Genomic DNA, 25,501 nt, shown 5'->3' with positions numbered 1-25,501 from the left:
GACTGTATCTTCAAGTACATGATCAATGCCAACACTTGGAAGACTTACTCTGAGGTGATGGCACAAGCTTACAACCATGCCTCTACTGAGGCAAGGACATATCCAGGGAAACCCTCTACGGTCACCCCTTATCAGCAAGTAGGGAGTGGAGGCCAGATCCAACCGAATGAAAAGACATCAACCTTCCAAACGGTAGCAGCACACCCCCCAGCCTCATTTAATGCTTCGCCAAGTCAGCAGACATATCAATCCCAGGGCAAAAGGAAAGATTTCCATCCTCACCAATCTCATTTTAATAAAAAGAATAAGGGGCACTATCGCGATAACTCAGTATATCGTCACAATAACACCCATCCCCAGGCAGTCAACGCAGTGGGCCAATCGCGTGTCAAGACAGGCCCTACCCCGAGGTATAAGACATACACACCTTTGAACGCTACATGCGTGGCCATCTACCCCAGTATAGCTCACTTGATACCAAAGCCAAAGCCAAGACAACCAGATTACAAGTCCACGAAGAACACATGCGTGTTTTGTTGCTACCACGAGTATAATGGCCATGATAGCGAGAAGTGCATCATCCTCCGTGATCATATTGAAGCTTTGGCACGTGACGGAAAAATTGATCAGTTCCTCCTTCACCCTCCAAGGGATAACCGTAACCAACGCCAGGTGAATGTGATATATTCCATAAGCGGCGGCACACCCATGTTTGAATCTTCCAATAGGGCCATGAAAAACAGTGAACGAACTTTGAGACCTGGCCATCAAGTGTTTCACGTGGAAGACATCAGGGGAGGCAAGTATCAAAAGCCTAACTGGGATCCAATATGTTTCTACCCTGAGGAAGAAAGAGGTATCATCTACCCTCACAACGACCCGCTGATCGTGGAGGCTCACATAGCAAATTTTGATGTGAAACGAATCCTGATAGACACTGGTGCTTCAGTCAATATCATGTTTGCTGAAGCTTTCAAGGCACTTAATGTAGTTGAACACTTGCTCGATCGCTCGATTTCTCCTCTGATAAGCTTCTCTGGCGATATCGTGCAACCTTTAGGGAGTATACATTTACCCCTCACCATTGGTACAGGCCCCTACACAGCTACTATTACCACTAACTTCCTAGTGGTCAATTGCCCGACGGCATACAATGTCATCTTTGGGTGCACATGCATAAATGATCACAAGGCCATGGTATCCACACATATGTTGTTGATGAAGTTTCCAACCCCTTTCGGCAATGGATACATCAGGGGAGATCAACTTAGTGCTCGATCATGTTACAACACTTCAGTTAAGCAACAACACCTGCATGTCCCCAAGGAGACCCTCTCTGTACATAACCAGGTAGTAAAGACCAGTCCAGATGAAGCTAACTCGGATCTTCATGATGGCAACAGTCAACCCGACGACCCTCGAGATGACTCCTTCACCCAGCAAGCACAACCTGCTGAAGAGTTAGAGAATGTCTCTATCTCCAAAGACCATCCAGATCGCATGGTGAAGATTGGCACCACTTTGTCACCACCCATTCGGTTGTCGCTGATCTCATTTTTACAAGAGAACGCCGAGGTCTTCGCTTGGTCATATAAAGATATGCCGGGCATCTCTCCCGATATCATCTGTCACCACTTGAGTATTGATCCCAAGACCAAACCAGTAAAAGAGAAGCGAAGATCTTATGATGTTGAGCGATATGAGGCGATGAAAGCAGAAGTTGAAAAACTCAAGGACATAGGCTTCGTCCGTGAAGTCAATTACCCAACATAGGTAGCAAATGTTGTCCTTGTTAAGAAAAATCTGACCAAGGAAAGTCTCCTGCTTCAAAAGGTCTTGTGGAGAATGTGTGTCGACCTCCGTGTTCTGCGGCAAGACAGACTGGCAAGAACGTCCAACCTTTACCCACATTCGAGAAAAGACTCCCAACATAATTACTTTCTTAAAAGCCGAAGCGGCACCGCTTTCCGAATCTCGAGAGCCAGATCCCCGACGGGATTGCTTGTTCGAAAACCGAAGAGGCACAGCTCTCAGAACTTCGAGAGCCAGATTTCCTTAGATAAAGTTTGTTTGTAATCTTCACACGCAACATCAGCTTTCCAGATACCACATACATCTTTTTCAAAGTGTTCTGACAAAGTTAAAACATGTGAAGCTGACAGCTCCCACTACATTGCTATGACCAAGAAGGGTAAAGGAATAGCATTACTACTTGCTATGGGGAAATTCCTATATATGTCGACCTCCATCCTCCACGGACAGACAAGCCTGCAAAAATGCTTAACCATTTCTCGCATTCGAGAAGGCACCCTCAACATAACCTCTCGAAATACTCAACTTTATTTCCCCTCGATAATACCTCAGCAAATAAGCCACACCAAGAACAAGAGTATCTCATATCATCAGGGTCGAAAGCAAGAGTATCCCATATCATGCTTTCTCCCTGTCTTTGTCTTTGTCCTTGTCCACACTTGCAGGACAAGGAGAAAGAGAGCAGTCAGTCGAAACCTGAAATCAAACCTCCAATCTGGAACTGACTGCCTGGAACCTTTGCCTGGTTGCTTACTTAGCATTGCTCTCGAGTACTCATCCTCAACTGTTGTCAAGGTCACGAATTCCACCGGCATATACCTCATGACAGTTGATCAGATATTGGCTCTTTACACTGAAGCTGCCAAGCGTGGATGAGTCATTATGAAGGAATGTTCAGAAGGACCATTTAAATGCAAAGGTTGCACACCACTTCTGCCATGCAAAAGATTGAAGCAGAAGGTTCAACGGTGAGCTGAAACAGATCGCTACAGCACGACACCTTTCCATACCACATTCACTATTCCGTCAACAGCAAAAGTATCCCATATCATCAAGGTCGAATGTACTCTAGATTTGATGGACTTGTTTTGACCCTCAAATTCTTGAGTTGGCCTTATACTCTGGAGGGAACCAGAAAACCCTCCAGCACAGTTCAAGAATAAGCCTGTGGAAAGTTACTTCTTCAAAAGCAAAAGTATCTCATATCATCTCTTATCCATTTGTTTCTCCTTATCCTGGCAGTAGAATGAGAGACAAGGAGAATGAGAACAATCAACCGGAAGCTGAAGTCGAACCTCCGATCCTGGGTTGCTTGCTTGGAAGTTTGACTGCTTACTTTGTCTGTCACCTCTTTCGGCAGATCTACTAGCTCGGCGACTTGAGGGACTCCTACTATAAGGTTTGTATCGCACTTGACCAAACCCGAAACTACAAGTAAGCTTCAAGTGAAATTGATACATTACCTTGTGCATCTTCATCGGTTAAAGACACCACCCCTGGATGGAGGAAAAGTACTTCCGGAGAAGATGCCACATCTACATAGGAGACAGATAAGGCAAGTGAAAATGATACCACACCTCGGTACTTAGAAGTTTCGTGATTACTCAGCGGCTTGGATCTTGCAAGTCCCCAACCGAGGAGTTTCCCTCACTCGGGAACTTAGGGGAGCATTGTTTGTACCATACTTGACCAATCCCGAAACTACTGAGCACCGGTCAACATTATACCGTCAAGGACCTAGAAGAGGTTCCCTTCAACCAGAAGGCCAATCACAATGCGACACGTGTCGACATCAGAAGTCAATCACAGCGCGACACGTGTCAACCTCATAAGCCAATCACAACACGACACGTGTCCATGTTAGAACAAAACTAGAAACTCTCTTCTATAAATAGGGATCATTCTCCCACAATAATCTCTAATGTCATTTTGTACTAAACTATTCACTAGAACTCACAAAAGGAGAGCTTGAACATATGTATTTGTGTAAACCCTTCACAATTAATGAGAACTCCTCTACTTCGTGGACGTAGCCAATCTGGGTGAACCACGTACATCTTGTGTTTGCTTCCCTATCCCTATTCATTTACGTACTTATCTTCACTAGTGACCGAAGCGACCAAGCGAAGGTCACAAACCTGACATTTTCTGTTGTACCAAAGTCCTCGCTGATTTTGTGCATCAACACTATTCACACCTATTTTACCTCCACCCACTCTTCTTAATTTTCGGCCGTCGGATCGAATGAATTAAAAAAGACCTAAAGACAAAAATTACCAAAAAACTGTGTGAGAATTTAAAATGGGAGTGAATAGCATCAACTATAGAAAAAGAAACATCCATTTTTTTCCTTCTGATTAAAAGAGGAGATTTACACCGTAACATACTAACACAAAATTGACATGTAAGTTCGAACCAAATATCTATAAAATCGTATCTTATTTTAGATATACATCATCATAGCCAAAACCTTAGAGGCATAAAAGACCCAGGGACAAGTACATGGGTGCACAAAAGGATAAAAGGTGTGCGTTAATCATTTCCCATTATTTATCACCTTCCTTCTCTAATAACGCCAACTAGCAGTGATTGAGTGATGTTTACTGGAGAAGGCGCAAGGTCAACCACAGGGGTGTTAGCACCACTTGCATTGTTGCCTTCGGGCTGATAGTTGAGGCGGTCATTACTATGCTTGGATGCAGTTGATGGGGTATCATCCTTCATCAAAAAGCTACCTATTGACAATGTCGTTACATCCTTAAAATCATAATCTGTCAAATAGCTCGACTTCGACATGACAATGCCTATGTCAATATCTCTAGAGAGCATTGCCACCACGCGTGACATAGATGGCCTCGTCATCGATGATGCCTGCGTGCACAGGAGAGCTGTTCTTATCAGTCTAGTCGCTTCAGTTTCGTCAAACTCTGTCAATCTCGGATCCACCAGCCCCAGAATTTGGTCGTTTTCATGTAGAGTCCATGTCTGAAAAACATTATGCCATGGTCCAAGGAAAGGGTGAATAAGTTTTTCACAACAATGCCAAAATAAAGCTAGGGGAATGCAATTCCTACCCATTCAAGAAGATAAATCTTTTCTGGATCTAAGTTATTGTCAGAGTTTGGTCTCCCGCTAGGGATCTACAAAGCAACGACTCCAAAACCAAACACATCAGCCTTATCTGTCAAATGTCCACGCATTGCATACTCTGGTGACAAATAGCCTCTGCAATGCAAGATAATCAAATGGTTGTACAATGTTTCTTGAGATCATTAGTGGCATTATTAACATGATGTGTATTAAAATTTCATGCAAGTATAAATGTGACATTGTCCCTGCAACTCGGGTGCTGATGTGGGTTTTCTCGTCATCATAAAGCTTTGCCAATCCAAAATTTGATATTTTTGGGGGGAGTTCTACATCGAGCAAAATATTAATGGCTTTGACATCTAGATGTACAATCCTTGGCCTTGACTCCTCATGGAGGTAAGCAAGTCCTCTTGCTGTTCCCAACAATATATTGAATCAAGTAGGCTAGCCAAGTTGCAAGTTACTTGTCTCTGAAATATTAGTGAACACATCCAATCAATATCAAAGCTCAATTTATAGACCCAAAAAGGCATTTTCTTCTTTATTCTGCAACTGGACCATCAACATCAAGGCTCAATTTATAGACCCAAAAAGGCCTTATTAAATTATCTGAATTCCCTGAACACATTCTTAAATTTTAGTGGTGGGATCTCCATCCAGTGGTGGTGGTTCATGAACATATCTATAAACATTGTGTATGAATAAGTAGGATATATATCCATCTGCCAAGGTATATTCAAATCTGGCATGCCAGTCCCCTGCCCACTACCAAAAGAAAGAGCATGTGAAAATCAGTTCCTGATATTTATCACCTTCCTTCTCCTCTAATTTCAACGAGCAGTGATTGAGTGACGTTTATAGAAGGCGCATGGTCAATCCAGGGAGTGTTAACACCACTTGCATTGCTGCCTCTCGACTGATAGTTGAGGCGAACATTACTACCCTTGGATGAAGTTGATGGGGTATCATCCTCCACCAAAAATCTACTTGTTAACGATGTTGTTACATCTTTAAAATCATAATCTGTCAAATAGTTTGGCTTCGACATGACATTGCCTATGTCAATGTCTCCAGAGAGCATTGCAACCACGCGTGACATAGATGGCCGTGCCATTGGTGATCCCTGCGTGCACATGAGAGCTACTCTTATCAATCTAGTTGCTTCAGTTTCATCAAACTCTGTCAATCTTGGATCCTCCAGCCCTAGAGTTTGGTCGTTTTCATGTAGAGTCCACACCTGAAAAGCATTATGCCACAGTCAAAGGAAAGTATAAATAAGTTTTTCACAACAATGCCTAAATGAAGCTAGGCGAATGCAATTCCTACCTATTCGATAAGAGAAATCTTTTCTGGATCTAAGTTATTATAAGAGTTTGGTCTCCCGCTGAGGATCTCTAAAACAACGACTCCAAAACCAAACACATCGGCCTTCTCTGTCAAATGTCCAAACATTGCATACTCCGGTGCCAAATAGCCTCTGCAATGCAAGATAATCAAATGGTTGCACAATGTTACTTGAGATCATTAGAGGCATTATTAACATGTGTGAAAATTTCATGCAAGTAAAAATGTGTGTGGCCATAATGTATGTATCCTCTGGAAAAACAATAAAGGATGGCTTACATTGTCCCTGCAACCCGGGTGCTGATGTGGGTTTTTTCGTCATCATAAAGCTTTGCCAGTCCAAAATCTGATATTTTTTAGGAGAGTTCTGCATCAAGCAAAATATTACTTGCTTTGACATCTCGATGTACAATCCTTGGCCTTGACTCCTCATGAAGGTAAGCAAATCCTCTTGCTGTTCCCAACAATATATTGAATCGAGTAGGCCAGTAAGTTACTTGTTCCTGAAATATTAGTGAACACATCCAATCAAAAACATTTCTTAACAATTTTAGAGTGCTTGAAACTGCAGACAATGCTATTTCTGTGCAACCTATAAGTAGATAGGTTTGTACCAAAAAGTGCCTGATCAAGGCTCTTGTTTTCAAGATACTCATAAACCAAAATGCGGTGTCTGCCTTCAATGCAGCATCCATACAATTTCACTAGATTCCGATGTTGCACAGCAGATATGGTAGCAATTTCAGATACAAATTGACTCTTCCCTTGGTGAAATGATACTGAAAGTTGCTTCACAGCCACTACTCTACCATCAGAAAGTGTACCCTACAATGTACACAGAAACACAATGTAGTGACGTGAAAGGAAAGAAAACAGAAGCTATATTTTCTTCTCTCGCTCTCTCTCCTTTCTCTTGTCATTACTTCAAGTACATGATATTGATGTAATACGGATTTCACCTTATAAACGGGGCCATATCCTCCCTCTCCTAGCTTATTTGAAGGATTAAAATCTTTAGTTGCATTTCTCAATTCAACATAACTGAAAGTATATGGCCGGGGGCCTAATCCTAGAATATCTGCACATTCACAAAACAGTATGACATAAGTTTTACTTTCGTGAAAGCATTCTTACTTCTGTGTGTTAATGATGCGGTCGTTTACCTTCATCGTCTTCTTTTTCTGATTTTTTCCTCCTCATATATAGAATTGCAAATATTAATAGCAAGCTCACAACTCCAACAAGAACTGCAATACCAACTATCAACCCAGTATTGCTCTTCTTTGTAAAATCTAAGTGATAAAACAGACGAATTCTTCAATGTCAATTAACAGCAGAAAAATACATTTAAACCACTCACAGGAAATCTCTATAAGTGAACACATATTATACCTGAAGCAGCATGGACAGCTGCTATTAGTGGGCCAAAATCACCAGAATCGGGTATGCAACAAGTCCCTTCACCAGCCCAGAATAGATGAATTTCAAGATAATTCTCTGACATGTTAACATTAAATTTTCTCACAACTGCTCGGTTAACACCACTTGCCTCCTTCGATATGTCAAAGTCCTTCGTCCTTCGGGTACCCTAGCAACCAAATGAAGAGGCAGGTGATAATTCTAGTCTCATTTAAATCACTGTCTTTAGTTAATGTAGCTTATAACATCGAAAACCTGTCCAATGAGGTGTTTACTTCAAATAAGTTAGAATTTTTATTCTATAAGCAGTCTTACCTGAATATAGATATCAAATACACGTCGTCCTAGACTTTGCCGAGTTTGCGAAGTGCGACTTTCATAAGCCGTCTCTGCAAAGTGCAATGTTACAGTGTAGAGCCCATTCTCAAGGCCCAGGCCATAGTATCTCAGTGATCCTGTGGACATTCTTGAAGTCTGGAAAAGCACCGGGGTCACATCTGTTCCGGTGACTTGTGCAAGGGTCTTGTTCAACGATGGGGTATCGTCAGAAAACGAAGTATCGTAAGAAATCGAACCGGCATTGCTGACAGCCCCATTCTCTGTACTGGTTACACGGAATGATGTTAGACCAAGTTCTGAGTCGTCACTCTCATACAATATGCCATCACTTCCTGTCATTTGCTGTCCACCACAGTTGATTGAGAAGCTTGCTGTAATACCAGAATCTACCCATGATTAGCGATGAAACTTCAAATTGAAGACTCATACCAATGTTCTTCAGTCACATATTTCTAACCAGTTATGCGTATTACTGAACTTATGAAAACATGCGTGCAATCTATATCCAATGTATACATAACTAGAGAAGCAATGCCTTTTAACGTTGCGTTAAAATAGGAAATGATGGGTGACATAAGAGCGGATTACATCGTGGGGTATTTCGATTGCATGGAAAATTTCTCTGGAGGCAATTCAATCCAGGAAGACTGCAAACACAGAGAACAATTATTAGTTATCCAAATAGAAACATGTAGTGGAAGAGTAGTGATAGTATTGCTTGTCTAAAAACGAGTAAGAGAAACTTCAACTCACGTTATGTTTGAACTGTTAAATGTGAAGTTGTTAACCACTACGTTCCTGCATAAAATCATTAATCAATCAACATATGAAGAACTATATCTTTATCAAATGAAAATTCCATGTACAAGATCAAAACTTAGTAGGCAAATAGCACCGTGAAAATGAATCTCAACGATAATTTTTTGTCTGAACATATTCTGGTGATTTAAATTGTAAAATGAAGGTGAAAGATAAAACGACACGCACAGTTGCGGTATTGGGGCCACCCACATTGTGGTCACCCACTGGGGAAAGCTTCCTGATAAAAATTGTAAGACAAGTCGCTGCAAATAACAAAATAGAATTAGAAGACACAAAATGCATGAAAGTTATCAAGAACTTGTGTAAGATAGGATTAGAATGCTTACGAGTATACACAAGCACATACATGCACCGTGCATTCTATATGACTACTTTAAGAAACGAGGACTTGCATAGTCTGAAGTTGATCGCTCTTTTGGCTCTGATGAGGTCCGGAGAGACTATTGTTTCCAAGAAACCTGACCATTTCGATTATAGTAGAAGGCACCTAGAAAAGAAAAAGAGATGAACAAACAAAAGGTCAGATGTGCACAAAATCTAGAAGGACTAGTCCAGATCTTCAATCAAAGTAGGGAATGTTGAAGATTTGATAACTTATGTATGATAAGGCAAGCAAAATATAATAATAAGGACGGGGATTACAAATATGTAAGAGAACTCATGGTGAACAAAGAACTTGGGAGTTGGCCTGTCAAGTTGTTGAAACTCAGATCCCTGCACACCAACGATAAGTTGAGAGGAGCAACCAGAATGAAAGAAAACTAATTGGTCTCGCTGGGACTCAAGCTTGTATTTGCTGGGACGTACAGTGTCTCTAGACTTTGATATTCTCCAATATCAGATGGGATGGTACCAGTGATTAATGCGTTTCGCAGTTTTCTGTATTCCAAAAACATAAAATTTGATAAAAAGTAGATGGAGTAAGATATCAAATTCCAAAAGGAAAAAGAAGTTGGATGAAAGTATATGGATCAATGAGAATCTTCACTTACAATTCAGTAAGTTTTTCATAATTTTTATGAAATCAAGAGAGGAGCTCCCATCGTATATATCGCTGATATACCTACATCATTATATGCAAAATAAACTGAAATCCCATCTTCGGAGAAAGAGAGAGAGAATTACAATTTATGAAACATTTGTACTTACAGATACTTCAATGAGGTCAGTTGAGAAAAGCTGGTTGGTATTGGGCCTTCGAAAGAGTTCCCTTGAAATTCCCTACAGAAACATATAAGAAGCTTTGAACAAATTATCCATCTCAGGTCCGCTTTCATAAACTGCAAAAGATAAAAGGTTTCTCTACTTACAAAGAAGTGAGGTTTGTCCAACTCCCTATGAAATCAGGTATCTTTCCTGAGAAAGGATTGTCCGATGCCGAGCTAAAATTCAAAAAGTTGAATTATACTAAGCTCATCCTAGAAAAGCAATCTCAAAATACGATTTAAGAGCCGTTCTTACAAGGCTTGCATGTTGGTGAGGTTGGCAAATGTTGAAGGAATTTCACCACCGTGTCCACAGCTGTCCAAGTTACTGTGAAAATCATAAGGCAACTGATTAATACCCATTTCATACAATAAAGTGCAATTTTTGCTCATCCGTAAGGAATTAACATGTAATTCAAATTTGATGATTTAACGAAGCACTTACAGGTTCTCGAGCTTGACTAAATTACCAAGTTCTGGAGGGAGTGTTCTGGAGAAATTATTTGATCCGATGTCCCTGCAAGTCATGTTGAACGGGCAAACACTTACTTGAAAACAATTATTGAAGAGTGATAGAAGGTTCTGTGTATCAAATTTGTGTATTCACTTGAGTTTAAAATACCGAGTGTGCAGCTCTAATGTAGTAAGGCAAATAATGCTAGGTGTAATGATCCTAGCAACTAGCTAGATGTAAGGCTGTGATTGTTTTGTGAAGAGAGAGAATCCACCTTGGATTCTAACGGTTATGTAAAGCACAGAGTGTGTGTGAATTGTAGAGAGATGAAGAGAATATGCTATGCTAGATTTTGCAGAGAGAGAGAAACCTTTAGAAAATTCTTCCATTGTTATCCTTCTCATTTTCTGTTCTTCGATTGTTCATGCATAACCAGATTTTTAGCTTATAACAACAGGTTCTGTATCTAATGTTTACGACACAAAATTTTATTGTACGCTCTCTAATTTTTCATGGCTTACAGCACAGTTAGCTCCGTAAGGTTTCCAAGCTCCTTGGGGATGGGCCCATAGAATGAATTGATGCTAATTGTCCTGAATGGAGATATCAGTTAGTAAAAGATAAGCACCATTAAACTTAATTACATTACATAACAGGAAACTAGTACTGCATTATTCAATAAAAGCATAATGATTTTTTGTAGATTACGGCATAAATAGTAGCGAAAAGGTGTAAAGAACATAACTGTAGATTATGATATTCAAACTGAAGTATACAAATTGCTACGGGTCTCATCAAAAGTATGAGTACTTAAAGAAATGTTCTCTCACTACTTACAATTCAGTCAATGCAGACATATTGCCAACGAATGCCGGTAGGGGACCGGTGAAATAATTCTGATCAATTTTCCTACAAAAATTGAAGGGAAGTGTAATCGTTAACCCTTAATCTTACAACATCACCATATTTTTGTTGAAATCCCACATCGGCTAGAGAAATAAAGAAAGAAGAGTTTAAATATCCAAATCTCACTCCAACTAATGCCGAGGCCTTTTGAGATAAACCTTACACCTGACGATTGTGCAGGTGGTAATTACCAAGTTGGGAATAGTATCGGTGTTGTTGGAAGTGAGTTTTTGGCCAGTCTCTCTAATAATTCTACAATTTTTAATATCCAATATATGATTTTGATGAACCGATTTTTAATATCCAATATATGATTTTGATGAACCGAAAACAGAGAAGGGAGTTGAAAAAAATTCATACAAATATGTGAGATATCTCAAAGCCACAAATTCTTCTGGAAACGCCCCCTCGTTTGTTAAGACCATACACTATCCTGGAAAGCAAAAAGATTGAACATTTAGAACTACATAAAATGGAGCGACACAATCAAATTATGACGTCAATATATATAGGTAGCAAGTGAAAAATCAGCAGTGGCATGGAAATCTTGTTCATCAAGAGAGAGTAGTTTAACATACAGTTGGGTGATGTGGCATGTAGCATTATTGTCATAAGAACAGTTGCAAACGATGCCTGGGTTGATAGCGGGGCCATAATTGTCGGTGCCGTTGATGGCATATCCACTGCAGGGTTCTCCACCGATATTCCACTGCCCCTGCACTGCTTGTGTGTCCCATTGTTCAAATATTGAGTTCAACGCCCTCACTGCACGCTCAGTTAATTCAGTCCTTGTGTGTATTAGATTATATCACCATAATTTGACTTGTGTTACCTCTTACCAGACTATCTCGAATCAAATGAGAGATCAAATTGATTGTTACAAAGGAAAATTACCCTTAATTTGGATGTTTTGTATATGGGAAGAAAAAAGGTTTTGCAAATAAGTTTCTCGAAACTTCATTTCATAGTCGAAAAACACTTGAAATGTCATTTTGTTGAGGGAGAAAAACCCAGTTCCTGGTCAAAAACACTTAAATGTGGCAATGTGTGTGTGTGTGTGTGTGTGTGGTGGGGGGGGGGGGGCGAGAGAGAGAGAAAGAACCTTCAGATGGATCAGTGGTAGCTTTTTTAGCAAAGGACAGCTGAAACCAGAAGCAGCTGAGGAAGCAGAGTAATAGTATCCTCATCATCAACTTCATCTTCATATTGTACATGTGCAGAACTTGCTCTCCTCGACGGCATGAACTAAAACGACCAACACTTATATTCCAACTGGCTGAATCATGCATTGCATGTGAGAAGAAGAAGACCATTAGATTTTAGTCATATATTGACAACGTATCAGGGCCGGTCCTGAGTTTTTTGGTGCCCAGTGCGAAAGCTCAAAATGTGCCCTTTTTTTAATACGAAAATACATGTTTAAAAAAAATATATTTAACGAGGATAATCACATGTATGTGTAAAAAGATTCACCACTAATAGCATGCAAAATGGCTTCCAATTTCCGTCATGTATGTATAAAATTTTATTCACATCAGCCAAATTACGATTAAAAACAGATGGATAATCACATATACAAACCTGCAAATGGCTTTTGACTTCATCATTAGTAAGCCCATCAACCTTCATTAATTCTCTAATTTGTTTTGATGTAGCAGCTGCAAGAAAGAAAAAAAAAAACCAATCACATAACGCATTAAATACACATCCAATACATCCCAAATCCAACCAGATATTCATCCAATCATGTAAAATAACATATCCCACTAAATTAATCTCAACTGCAAACCATGTGAACCACCAAGTTGTTGAAGAGCATAAGCTGAAATACCAAGCTCTCGTGGCGTCCTATTCCATGCTATTTCTCCTTGGAGGGGGTCATCATTTCCTGCAACAAATAGGGGATTAATCATGAGTTGATGTATGGTCACTTCAAAACCAAAGCATGTGGCAAAGGGAAAGGTGAAACCACTTGCAAAGCAGTGTCAAAAAAAAATAAAAATCATGAGTTGATGTATGGTCACTTCAAAACCAAAGCATGTGGCAAAGGGAAAGGTGAAACCACTTGCAAAGCAGTGTTAGGTTGAGTCTTGAAAAAACATGAAAACTTGGTTGCCTCTATTTTTGGTTCTGCATTTACCACTGTTCAACAATCTACCAACTGGAACTCATCCAGCTAAAATAATCATGAACTAAAGAAAAAACCCTTTCATGTCTTGTCAAATAAAGATTTTCTTACCCTGCCTTCTAGAAAAACAAGGTGGGATGGAATCAAATCATCATATGCAGCAGCGGATAAATAATCAATTCCTATATTTAACAAAAGACGAACACGTCAGCTTCAAAAGAAAGAACAGAAATGATACATAAACAGCAAAATAATCAGTTATATCTCACTGAGAAGAGCTCAGTATAAGATTATATTACCCTAATCATACACGCAGACTGTTAGAAACTACATGTCATAAAAAATAACATAAGTGCGAATATATATATCTCACCAACAAGTTTAATGTCTGTGTTCTCCACAAACCACTGTGCTCCATCCCTCATAAATCCCACATAGCTGCTGTATTCTTGAACATAATCCGCCTAAAATTGAAGTAAGCTCTAGTTAATAACTTAATATAAAGTTTCTTTGATAATTACACCATAATCTCATGCCCTCTCGACGCAACAGGAAGCCAATTTGCAAACTTATTCCCAAAAATTATAGTTCTCAACCCTAATTAAGTTATAGGGGCTTTTTGATCTAGGTCCAAAAACATAGGTAGTTTTTGAACTAAGTCCAGTACTCTGTACAGCAATTGATAAATACACCCCTATACTCTGTACAGCACACCCAAATTCCCAGAAACCCTAAGATGACAATACAATTAAAAACGGGAACATAAAATTAGGGAAATAAATTCGAAAAGTCGATTTGAGGGTTTGCAAAGTGAAGCATACCTGATTACTGAAGGTAACGAAAGACTACGAAATTCAACTCCACGGAGGTGATGGAGGTCATCGTCGCAGAAGTCGTGCCGGCTTCAATGACTGTGATGAGGTCCGCGGCCCAGTTTCAATGAGAGAGAGATTGCAATGGCAAATGGGTAGGGTTAATTGGGGGATGGGTCGTTCAACTCTTTTGTCAAACATGGGCTGGATATTATTTATTTTTTTTATACTAATTATGTGGGTTTTTCTTTTTTGGTGCCCCTTCAATTTTGGGCCCCGAACATCCGCCCCGGTTGCATTGGGCCTGGGCCGGGCCTGCAACGTATACATATATAATATAGGGTAAATTACAACGTCATCATTTAACAGCTAAATTGACAGAAAATTTAACGGATGTCTGACATTACAACGAATTCATATGTTGAGGTATGACAGTGCAATGTTTAAAACATAAGATATACAATTGTGGTTCGACCGATAATTAAGATAATTTTATGTAATTTTCCCTATAATATATTTTGTCCAAGTTGCATGATCAAATGGCAGCCACTTTTTTAATTTCCCACCTGGAGTTGGCCAATACTTTAATCATATTAGTTGAATTGTATACTGTAATATTACACATTGGGCTGCTTTAGTATTGAAATATTTATGTACAATTCTAGATTGTTAAAAAAATTTCTGGTTTAAAAATCAAGGGAATGACATATTAATTAACATTCTTGCTCAGTTGGTCAATTACTGTAATTAGGGAGAGGGAGTTTTCTCGATAGTGAAAGAACAAAGGATTAATTCTTTGTTAGTTGATGATTTTGATATGACATCAAATGAGGATGTCATTGTGACAATTCTTAAACTAATCACATTATTATGTCTGGCAAAACACATGACACACTATTCGATTAATTTTTTTTTCTTTCTAAAAAGATGGGCACTAGTGTCGAACTACGGTTATCCACATTTTTCGGATTCGGAAAAGGCTATTTGGAAATTGTACCCTACCTACCGATGGCCTTGTTCAAGCAAATACACAGATTACAAAGTATTGAACTCAGGACTTTCATGATTAGCTTAAAAAATTGCTAAAATTGCTAAAATTGCATGTATGTTGAAAGTTTGTCCGGTAAAAGAATAATATTTCATTCATAATTTTGCATATAAATACAACGATAAAATGAATTTTAGATAAGTGGATGTGGTTTTTTTCAAAGAAAAACAAAGTTGGGATTTTCAAAAAAAAAAAAAAAAAATTCTCTGGTGGAATTTTCAAAAGTTGTGGCTGAACTGAAAATTCAATCGGGATGAAAATATCTGCAAGTTTGAGTTGAATGATGCAGCGAGAAAAGTCAAAAGATGATATTTTTTGGGAAAGGGATTCTCTCCGAATTCATTTCATGAGATCCTAAAGATTCTTACATCTTAACCGTTCATCGTATATCATATGGTCAATTTTCGTCAGATATTATTTATGTTTAATTTTAAATAAAAAATTAAATAATTTCTGAGCACACGATACGCGAAGTGGATTCGGATGAGATCCAATTCCTATGTTTTGGATGACAGAAAGTCAAACTGCCACATATGAACCCACCACCATCCCGCCCACCTTGGCTTAATTATTCCGATGGCTTGTTTTTGTTTAAGGACAATACTTAGGTACTCAATGGAGAGTACCCAAAAGACTGACTAAATGAAGTGGCCCAATGGAGGGTACCCAAAAGACGTACCCAGAACCACTTCTCTGCCCTTCGCCGGAAACCATGTCATCATCGGCGTCGAGTGCATCCGGCGACTCCCTTTTGATGTTGATTCGAAGAGAAAGAACGAAAGAGAGAGCAAATCCTCTGATGCGGGGCTGTGGGGGGATCTGGTGGAAGGAGGATATGGGGTGGCTGGGGTCCATGGATATGGATTAGCTATGGCAGATCAGCCATGGCATCTAACAGAATGAGAAAGAAGATGAAAAGTGTCTGGTTATTAAGATACGAATATTGGGATAAAGTTTTGAAATACACATGTTGTAATATTATTGGACCACATCAGATGTGAGTAAATTTGGGTACTCCTCGTTGAGTATCCAAGAACTGTCCTTAAAAAAAGGGCGGCTATAAAAGATGCGACTTGTATCATACACTTTTGCCAGTTGAGATTTTATTATAAAATTAAAAGTAATGTTACATTTACTGTCTAGTGTAACCTATTTATACTATTATTTATATTATCTCTTTAACAATGGTAGTGTCCACCAATGTAAGTGAATCCTATCTCTATTAGAGGGAGGGTATAAATAATGGTACAAATATGTGGTAAGAGTAGTATTTTTGTAAAATCAATTGACAATATAAGAAGTGCTCTAATCTCTTATAAGCTATTACACAATTTAGTCTCTTTTTGTCCTCACATTCTCACACCCAACTTTACATTTGGACCAAGTCTCTGCATACGCTTTCCTCATCAGCAACTTGCCGTTGTTGAATTTTCTCATTCACTTGGGGATGTAGATAACATATGTCCTGATCTGCAGCAACTTGCAGTTGCTGTTAATATCGACGATTTCTTCGCTTCAGAACGCCAAGATCATCATCATGCATGCAAACGCCAAATGGTTCACATCATTTAATTACATCACCACTCATCCAAGTCATGACTCATGCTATCACTCCAAAAATGTTAGATGTCCTGTCCTGATGACCACTCATAAGATCTCATTTTACATTTTTTACAATTGTATTTTTCTTTCTAATTAAGTAATATTATAAAAAATTTAGAGTGCAAAATGAAATTTTAGAATGCCAATATAATATTCTATTGTTTTAAAATTAAGTGTCACTTTTTTCTTTCTTTAACAAAAACATGGAAAGGTACATTGAAATAAGTAATTATCAGTAGTGTACTACATAATTTTCTTATCTATATAGCCAGTTGTTACGAAATTTCTTGAGCCTTGATTGGGACTAATATAATTTTGTATATATGTAAACAACTTGCTTTCTCTCGGTCCATATATTTGCTACTAACGTCTTAATTGGGATGACTAAAGTACTTTTGTATGTATATAAACTTGTTTTCTCTTAGTCCATGTATTTGCCAGTAACATCTTAATTGGAACTAAGATACTTTTGTTTGTAGTTAAACAACTCGACTTCTCTCCGTTAATATATTTAATGGTAACGTCTTAATTGGGATTGACATACTTTTCTATGTATGTAGACAACTTGCTTTCTCACAGTCTATATATTTGCTAGTAACGTCTTAATTAGAACGACTGAGGTAATTTTGACTTGTTTTCTCTCGGTCTATATATTTGCTAGTAACGTCTTAATCGGAACAACTGAGATAATTTTGTATGTATGTAAACAACTTGCTTTCTCTCTATCTATATATTTGCCAGCATAATGTCTTAATTGGGACTTTAATATTTTGTATGTATGTAAAAGACTTTGCTTTCTCTCGGTCTTCGTAGATTGCTAGCACTGAAAAAATTCATAGTTGCATATCAGCCAACGAATTAAGATCCAACTTTTGAGTCTTGACTAATAGTATCAATTATAATGTTCTGACAGACAAATTCATATTACATAATTTTTTACTTTTTTAAAAAATTATATAGAAATGTATATGGCTATAACTTTTTATCTAATTATTTTTTATTTTTGGATTAATTTGCAATTTTAGGTTTATATGTTACTGATTTTGTTTTTCTGTCTCTAAAATTCATCTTCACTTCCTAAAAATAAACACTATCTTAATTTAAGAATAGCAGGCGTCGAAGAAAACATACAAAATCACAATAAAACAATTAGTGTTTAAATAGGAAAAGAAGGATTCTGATATTTATTTTATTCCCTAAAAAAAGCTTCAAGGTCCAAAATCTCCGAATTTTAAAGTTGAATCCGACACATTTCCTGGTGTTTTTAACTGTTAGACCTAGAACCTTAGATCTCACAGCCAACAGTTTCCATTCATTCAAAAAGACTAAACAAGCAACTAGTACAAAACCATGGACTTTATTATCTTCAATGTTCAAAAACTCACAAAACTTTTTAAGTTCGAAGCCTTCTTTTTACTGAGGGATCCAATTAAATTAAAAAATGGTTAATTACATAAAACTACCTCAACTATTGGGGTCATTAACAGTTTTATATCTCGTCTTTAAAAAGTTTCAATATCATACCTTATCTTCGAATTTGTTGCAATGTCATACCTTCCATCAATTGTCTGTCAATTCCTTTGTTAAATGTTGACGTGGCTTGAGACGAGCCCACTTTCTATTAAAAACTAAAAAAAAATCATTTAATATTTTTAAATATTAAAATATTAATTAATATTTTTAATATTTTTAACTATTAAAATATTTTTAATATTTTTTTATTATTTTTAACTTTTTAATTAATTAATATTTTAATATTTAAAAATATTAAATGATTTTTTTGTTTGTTTTTAATAATATTTTATTAATTTTTTTAATAGAAAGTATGCCCTGTCTCAAACCACGTCAGCATTTAACAGAGGAATTGACAGACAACTGACGGAAGATATGACATTGCAACAAATTCAAAGATAAGGTATGACATTGAAACTTTTCAAAGACGAGGTATGAAACTGTTAATGACCCAATAGTTGAGGTAGTTTTATGTAATTTAAAAAAATTATGCAAAGAATCTTGGCAAGTCTAACCGAATTGTAGACTGAACGAATAACTAGATTAATGGAAAAAATTGCAAAGCCAATATCCAAACTCATAATCTATATTTCATCAAACTGTGAGCATCATCGTTCTCGGGTTTGATATTGGAAGATGGTGATGTCCGTAAACTTGTAGAGGAGAAAAGTTAACCAACGAGCGAGACATTATTTACACCATGCATCCATTGACACATGGACCCGTGAGGTGTACAATGGTGTGCAATGCAGGGAAAGAGACAACGTATGCCTACCATAAGAAATTTTTCAGTATGCTGAAAATATAGCTCAGTACATCAAGTATTATAATATAATTAGTTGAATTTTTTTTTTTAAATTTACAATCAATTGTATTATTACACTTGATGTATCGAAATGCGTTTATGATACATGGGAAAATCTCTAGCATACTACTTCCATAGACCCTGCAACAAATGGCAAAGCAGCAAATACTCACCAAGAAAGAGGTCAAACTTGTTAATTTACTCCATGAAAGTCCACCATTTTCTCAGTTGGCAAAAAATCTAGGATAATACTTTTTACTCACTAGAATACTGAGTACCCTATATAATCATTTTTCAATTTTCGTTTTTTTTTTTTAGAGGGACTACTGGTGTCAAGTCATGGTTATTCATCCCTTTCGGGCGTTGGGAGGATTCACAGATACATTTCAACCTCTTCCTGACCACAAGTCTGGCTTCCACACCATCAATGAGTTTCGAACCCGTGACCTGCAGTTTTTAGTTTCAATTTTGACTTAATAATATTTTCATACATATTTTATTATTTTAAAAAATGATGGACGTATTATTTAATTTGTCTTGAGCTTTAAAAACAAAGCATCTTTTCATTGGGGTGAACCGAATGTGATGTTTATGGGTAATTTGGTAATAAAAGTGGTGTTCTTTAGAAAAAGTTAAAACTAAATCTTTTTAGTGAGATGTTAATAAAAACTAGGGTGAACCAAACGTACATCCTCTTCGTTGTGAGATAAAAGTTGTGTGGAGTTCAGTTGCCATTGGATTTTGTTAAGTGACACTAGAATCCAGTTAAACACGACACATAGTAAGTTTTTAAAATATAATATCTTATCATTCTTCTATTTTAAAATTTTCATAATTATCTTTTTTACTAATAATATACACCATGAGATTAATCTAACCGTTCATATTTTTTTCCTCTCCTTTCTTCTATTTTTCCTTCTCTCTGCCGTTGCAGTCTTCTTCCTAGTTTCTTTCCTTGCTTCATAAGGACACGAGGAAAAGAAAAGCCAATCTTCTCCAACTATAATGGAACGAAAAGAAAAAGAAAAAAAAAATCAATTTCAGAAACATAGGTAAAATAATCTTGATCCCCAACTGCATCTTAATTGAGAAAATCCACCCACGATCTAAATTTGAGGCTACTGCTCGTCAAGGTAGAAGAAAAGAAAAGGAAAACAAACTTACAGACAATTTAATATATTTTTGTGATATTCAATTTTGTCGTTAGTCAAAGTAGATACTATAATTCATTTTTATTGATGAAATATTAGCATTGTGGATGCTTTTTGTTTACATTCATATTCTTATGAAGAAAGGAAAGAAACATACATGCACAACCATTCATATTTTGCTGAACACGAAAAAAACTTTGTAGTAGGATTTAAGTGCTATATTTTATATTTTGATTTCATTTTTTTTTCTAATTTTCCTGTGTAATATACTACATGATTTTCAAGACTATGCAAAGCTCTAATTAAATTTATATTTTCTGGGGCTCGTTTAACTAGCCTAATGAAAAAGACTTAAATTTTAATGAAAAAGACATAATTTTAATATTAAAAATTTTAAAAAAAATTGACGTAATGACCAGTGCGTCATCAGAAAAACTGTTTATGAAACTTACTACACTATTTATGAAACTTAACGGTATCACACTATTTATGAAACTTAATGATACTACAATGTTTATGAAACTTATTATATTGTTTATGAAACTTAACAGTACTACTGTGTATATATGTATATTATTTCTTTTGCCTTAAGTAGGTACAAGTGAAATCTACATACATTACTTATATATATATATTATTTATTATATACATGAATATACACCTTACGAGATTATAGTACTAGACATGTGTTCGTGTTATCTTACTTTGTCAAAGGCCTAAAAATTAGTGTCATCGTTGTTACAGTTAGTTAATTCATACATAATATAATATATATGTGTATTTTCATATACTTTTTCTTATTTAGTTATATTTCAATTTAATATATTTTTGTGATATTCAATTTTATCGTTAGTCAAAGTAGATACTATAATTCATTTTTATTGATGAAATATTAGCATTGCAGATGCTTTTTGTTTACATTCATATTCTTAGAGCATTTCCACTGGGGGTGGGATAGGCCGGCACCCAGTGGAAAAAACAGGTTGAGACTCAGCCAATCCACTCCAGCCTGTGGAATCGACTGGCACTCAGTCCAAGCCAGTCCACAGGTCGGCCTAAAATTGACAGACATTGGGACCAGCCCAAGTGACGCCTAGCTAACGCCAGGGTGGTGTCGGAGGGCAAGGAGCCACGGAATCGGGATAAATAGATACGCTTCGGAAGTGGAAAGCTGAAAGCGTCTCTCTCTTTCTGAGACCAAATTTCCAACGTTAATATTCAATGTCTGATATTACAACAAATGTAAAGTTACACTATACAATCTAAGTTTACACAATGAAATTATTACTGTAAGATTGTGTTTATATTGTGACTTTCTATTACATTATCAAGATAGGTTGTTCCTCTTTCCTCTTCCACGATCCTCTTCACACGTCTTTACCTAACTTTTCTCTCCCTCCCCACTCCCCCCCCCCCCACCCCCCCGACCTCTTTTTCCTCGTCACATGTCCCCACCCAACCCTAGTCCGAACTCCATTCCTTAGGCGATCCAAAGTTTTGTTCTTTTTTTTTTTTTCACTCCTTCAAGCAATGGCAACATTGCCTTTTGGGATTTTGTTAAGTGTTATTATAACTTATTATTACAGATTTATAGCCATATAATTTAGAACTTATAATTCAGTTAGGGTTCGTTACTTCAAGGCATAGAATTAGCAATTTAGTGCTCAGTATTTACAAACTAGCTAACCAAAACTGCAAACGATGAATGAGATTCCAAAAGTACATGCACGAGTGAAAATGCAATTATGTATCTAAATGTAATAATACAATTGAAAACTTAAAAGAAAAAATTTCAACAATGCGACTTGTATTATACGCTTACCCCAGCTCTACGCAACTTGCAGTTGCGTTTTTGAATGTTCTCATTCATATAGGGATGTGGATGTAGGTAAAAATCAACTACTTCTTCGCATAATGCCAAATTGCACAGCTGGCTGCTTGCCAACCCTTTACAATTAATACGGCAGTAAGAGTTATGGGAGGTCTTGTCGTGCAGCTTGGTATCTGGTCAGTTGCATGGGTTCCATGTTTGAATGGGTTTGCATGGAGAACCACGTGGAACAATGGGATAAAGGTAAAATTATGAGATAGTGAGGTACTTTTATCAAAATTTACATTTAATTTTTGTTATTTAATGTGTATTTTTATTTAATCTCTCCACATTAAATTTTAATTTTATTAATATACACATATTTAGTTTTTTTAATTATAAAAGAACGTAAATGAGAAAATATTAAAAGAAATTTGTGATACAAAAATATATAAATACATAAGTCTACAGAAATGACTGTGCCGAAATATATAAAATTGACTTTTTTGAACGGAAATATTTGTACCTACATGATTGTACCTAAATATATTATAATGAACCTAAATGTATGTACCGAAATGTATTATATTGAATTAATATACCTAAATGTCAATACCGAAATATATGTACCAAAAATGTAAGTACCTAAATGTCAATACCGAAATGTATGTACCAAAATGTATGTACATAAATGTCAATATCGAAATGTATGTACTAAAATATATGTACCTAAATGTATGTACTGAAATATAATATATTGAATTAATGTACCTAAAAGGCAATACTCAAATGTGTGTACCTAAATGTACGTAACGAAGTGCATTATATTGAATCAATGTACCTATATGTTTGTACCGATGATATACCGACATATTCAAATGTATCAATGTACCTAAATAAAGAACATACAAAATTGTTATCGGAATATATATTATAAAAAAATTAGTCGCTTAATTGTAGTCATTAAAATATATTATGATGAATGAAATAAAAATTAAATTTAAATGTAATTAATACATTAAAATATAAAAAAAGATAAATAAAAATTGGATTTTAATCGTACACAAGGTTATAGTCTAAAACTCATCTTTTTTAAGGATTAAAATGAAGTTTTCTAAAAACAAAATCAGTAACATATAAACCTAAAATTGCAAATTAATCCAAAAATAACAAATAATTAGATAAAAATTTATAGCCGTATACATTTCTATATAATTTTTTAAAAAATGAAAAATTATGCAAGATGAATTTGTCTGTCAGAACATTTTAATTGATACTATTAGTCAAGACTCAAAAGTTGGATCTTAATTCGTTGACTGGTACGCAACTATGAATTTTTCTAGATGCTAGCAATCTACGAATTTTCCTAGATGCTAGCAAATATATAGACCGAGAAGCTAAGTTGCTTACATACATACAAAATATTAAAGTCCCAATTAAGACGTTGTGCTGGCCAATAGACCGAGAGAAAGCAAGTCATTTACATACATACAAAACTATCTCAGTCGTCCCGATTAAGACGTTACTAGCAAATATATAGACCGAGAGAAAACAAGTCAAAATTACCTCAGTCGTCCTAATTAAGATGTTACTGGCAAATATATAGGCTGAGAGAAAGCAAGTTGTCTACATACATACAAAAGTATGTCAATCCCAATTAAGACATTACTAGTAAATATATTAACTGAGAGAAATCGAGTTGTTTACCTACAAACAAAAGTATATGTCCCAATTAAGATGTTACTGGCAAATATATGGACTAAGAGAAAGCAAGTTTATATACATCCAAAAGTACTTTAGTCGTCCCAATTAAAACGTTAGTAGCAAATATATGGACCGAGAGAAAGCAAGTTGTTTACATACATACAAAATTATCTCAGTCCCAATTAAGATGTAAGAAATTTAGTAACATTTGGCTATATAGATGAGAGAATTATGTAGTACGCTACTGATAATTACTTATTTCAATGTACCTTTCCATGTTTTTGTTAAAGAAGAAAAAATTGACTATTAATTTTAAAATAATATAAAATTATATTAGCACTTTAAAAATATCATTTTGCACTCTACATTTTTTATAATTACTTAATAAGAAAGAAAAAGATATTTGTAAAAAATGTAAAATAAGATCTTATGAGTGGTCATCAGGACATCTAACATTTTTGGAGTGGAATGAGGATCCTCTTCGGATTCACTTTGTGAGGATTCCGGGGATATTTTAATCACGTCCGTTCATCGTACATTGTACAATCATAAATCATTTTTTATTTAAAATTGAATATAAACAAAATAAGACAAAAAGTAAAAAGTAATGAGAATATAAAATGTTGATGTGGCTTAACCATGACCACAAAAATAGGAGGGGATGAGAGGGCAGACAATCCAAGTCCTATATATACACACACACATGCATGTAAATAGTGTACACAGTTCTCTCTCTGAGTGTCTCCCATTATTTTCTCACTACTTCCCTACTGCACAAAGACACGCACACATGCATTTGCTTTAGTTTCTCTGTTTAGAAGGCTAGGGAGGGCAGAGTGATTGAGAGAATGGAGAGGGAAGATAGCTGCGGCACACAACTCATCTATGGAAACTGCGAGTTTAATTCTTATGGGCTCGACACCTTCGTAGAGAGAGTGAAGTTTCCCAAGTGTAGAGAATATGTTGTTGTTTCCATCATAGGTCCTCAGAGTGGAGGTAATGAATAAGTGATCTTTACCTTCAATATTCAGTTTGATTGGTTGCGCTCTATATATATAGTTTTCTGAAATTTGGTTGCCTACATGAAATCACAGGAAAGAGCACTTTGATGAACCATCTGTTCGACACTAAGTTTCAGGAGATGAATCCAGATAGGAGGTTTGTAATTGTGACTTATGAATTTGCACCATTTAGCACGTACGCTTATTTGTTTTCGGCACAAGTCGGTATTTGTGTGTGTATATATATACGTTTCAGGAGCCAAACAACGAAGGGCATTTGGATTGCCAAGTGTGTTGGCGTTGAGCCTTGCACCCTCGCCTTGGATATTGAGGGTACTGATGGAAGTGAGAGAGGCCAGGTAATCTTGTGTTGAGAGTAATTTGTTATGTGTTAAGAGTGTGTGTTAGCTATGAGATTAGTTTTCGTCACTAGATAACTTACTCAGTAAAGAAAATTTATGGAATTTGATACAGAAACAAACCTTAGGAGCTACTATTTGTGAAATATTGTTGAACATCCTTGGATTTACTCAATTT

General features: G+C 36.5%; 1 protein-coding gene and 1 pseudogene across 7 annotated transcripts; both read right to left on the bottom strand.

Annotated features, from left to right (window-relative positions):
• Positions 1 to 4,134: 4,134 nt before the first annotated feature.
• Positions 4,135 to 12,118, bottom strand: LOC126622873 (probable LRR receptor-like serine/threonine-protein kinase At1g56140; annotated as a pseudogene).
• A 386-nt stretch (positions 12,119 to 12,504) lies between these two features.
• Positions 12,505 to 14,536, bottom strand: LOC126620836 (cyclase-like protein 2). 7 transcript variants are annotated; one of them, XR_007622671.1, is made up of 6 exons: positions 14,341 to 14,536; positions 13,893 to 13,983; positions 13,631 to 13,701; positions 13,174 to 13,279; positions 12,973 to 13,049; positions 12,599 to 12,667 (listed from the first exon to the last, which is right to left on the bottom strand). XR_007622671.1 is itself a non-coding variant. In XM_050289171.1 (5 exons), the coding sequence occupies exons 2-5, from the start codon at positions 13,942 to 13,944 to the stop codon at positions 12,653 to 12,655; spliced, it is 243 nt and encodes an 80-aa protein (XP_050145128.1). In that variant the 5' UTR covers positions 13,945 to 13,983; positions 14,341 to 14,533; the 3' UTR covers positions 12,505 to 12,652. The 7 variants fall into 7 exon arrangements, 4 of the variants coding, with proteins under 4 accessions (XP_050145128.1, XP_050145129.1, XP_050145125.1 ...); XM_050289171.1 differs by lacking the exon at positions 13,631 to 13,701 and having other exon boundaries at positions 12,505 to 12,667; positions 13,181 to 13,279; positions 14,341 to 14,533; XM_050289172.1 differs by lacking the exons at positions 12,599 to 12,667; positions 13,631 to 13,701 and adding an exon at positions 12,716 to 12,785 and having other exon boundaries at positions 13,181 to 13,279; positions 14,341 to 14,534.
• Between the last annotated feature and the right edge of the window lie 10,965 nt (positions 14,537 to 25,501).

Source organism: Malus sylvestris, chromosome 5 (assembly GCF_916048215.2).
Source record: "Malus sylvestris chromosome 5, drMalSylv7.2, whole genome shotgun sequence".
Classification (NCBI taxonomy): Eukaryota; Viridiplantae; Streptophyta; class Magnoliopsida; order Rosales; family Rosaceae; genus Malus; species Malus sylvestris.
This window is presented reverse-complemented; position numbering and strand designations above follow the sequence as displayed.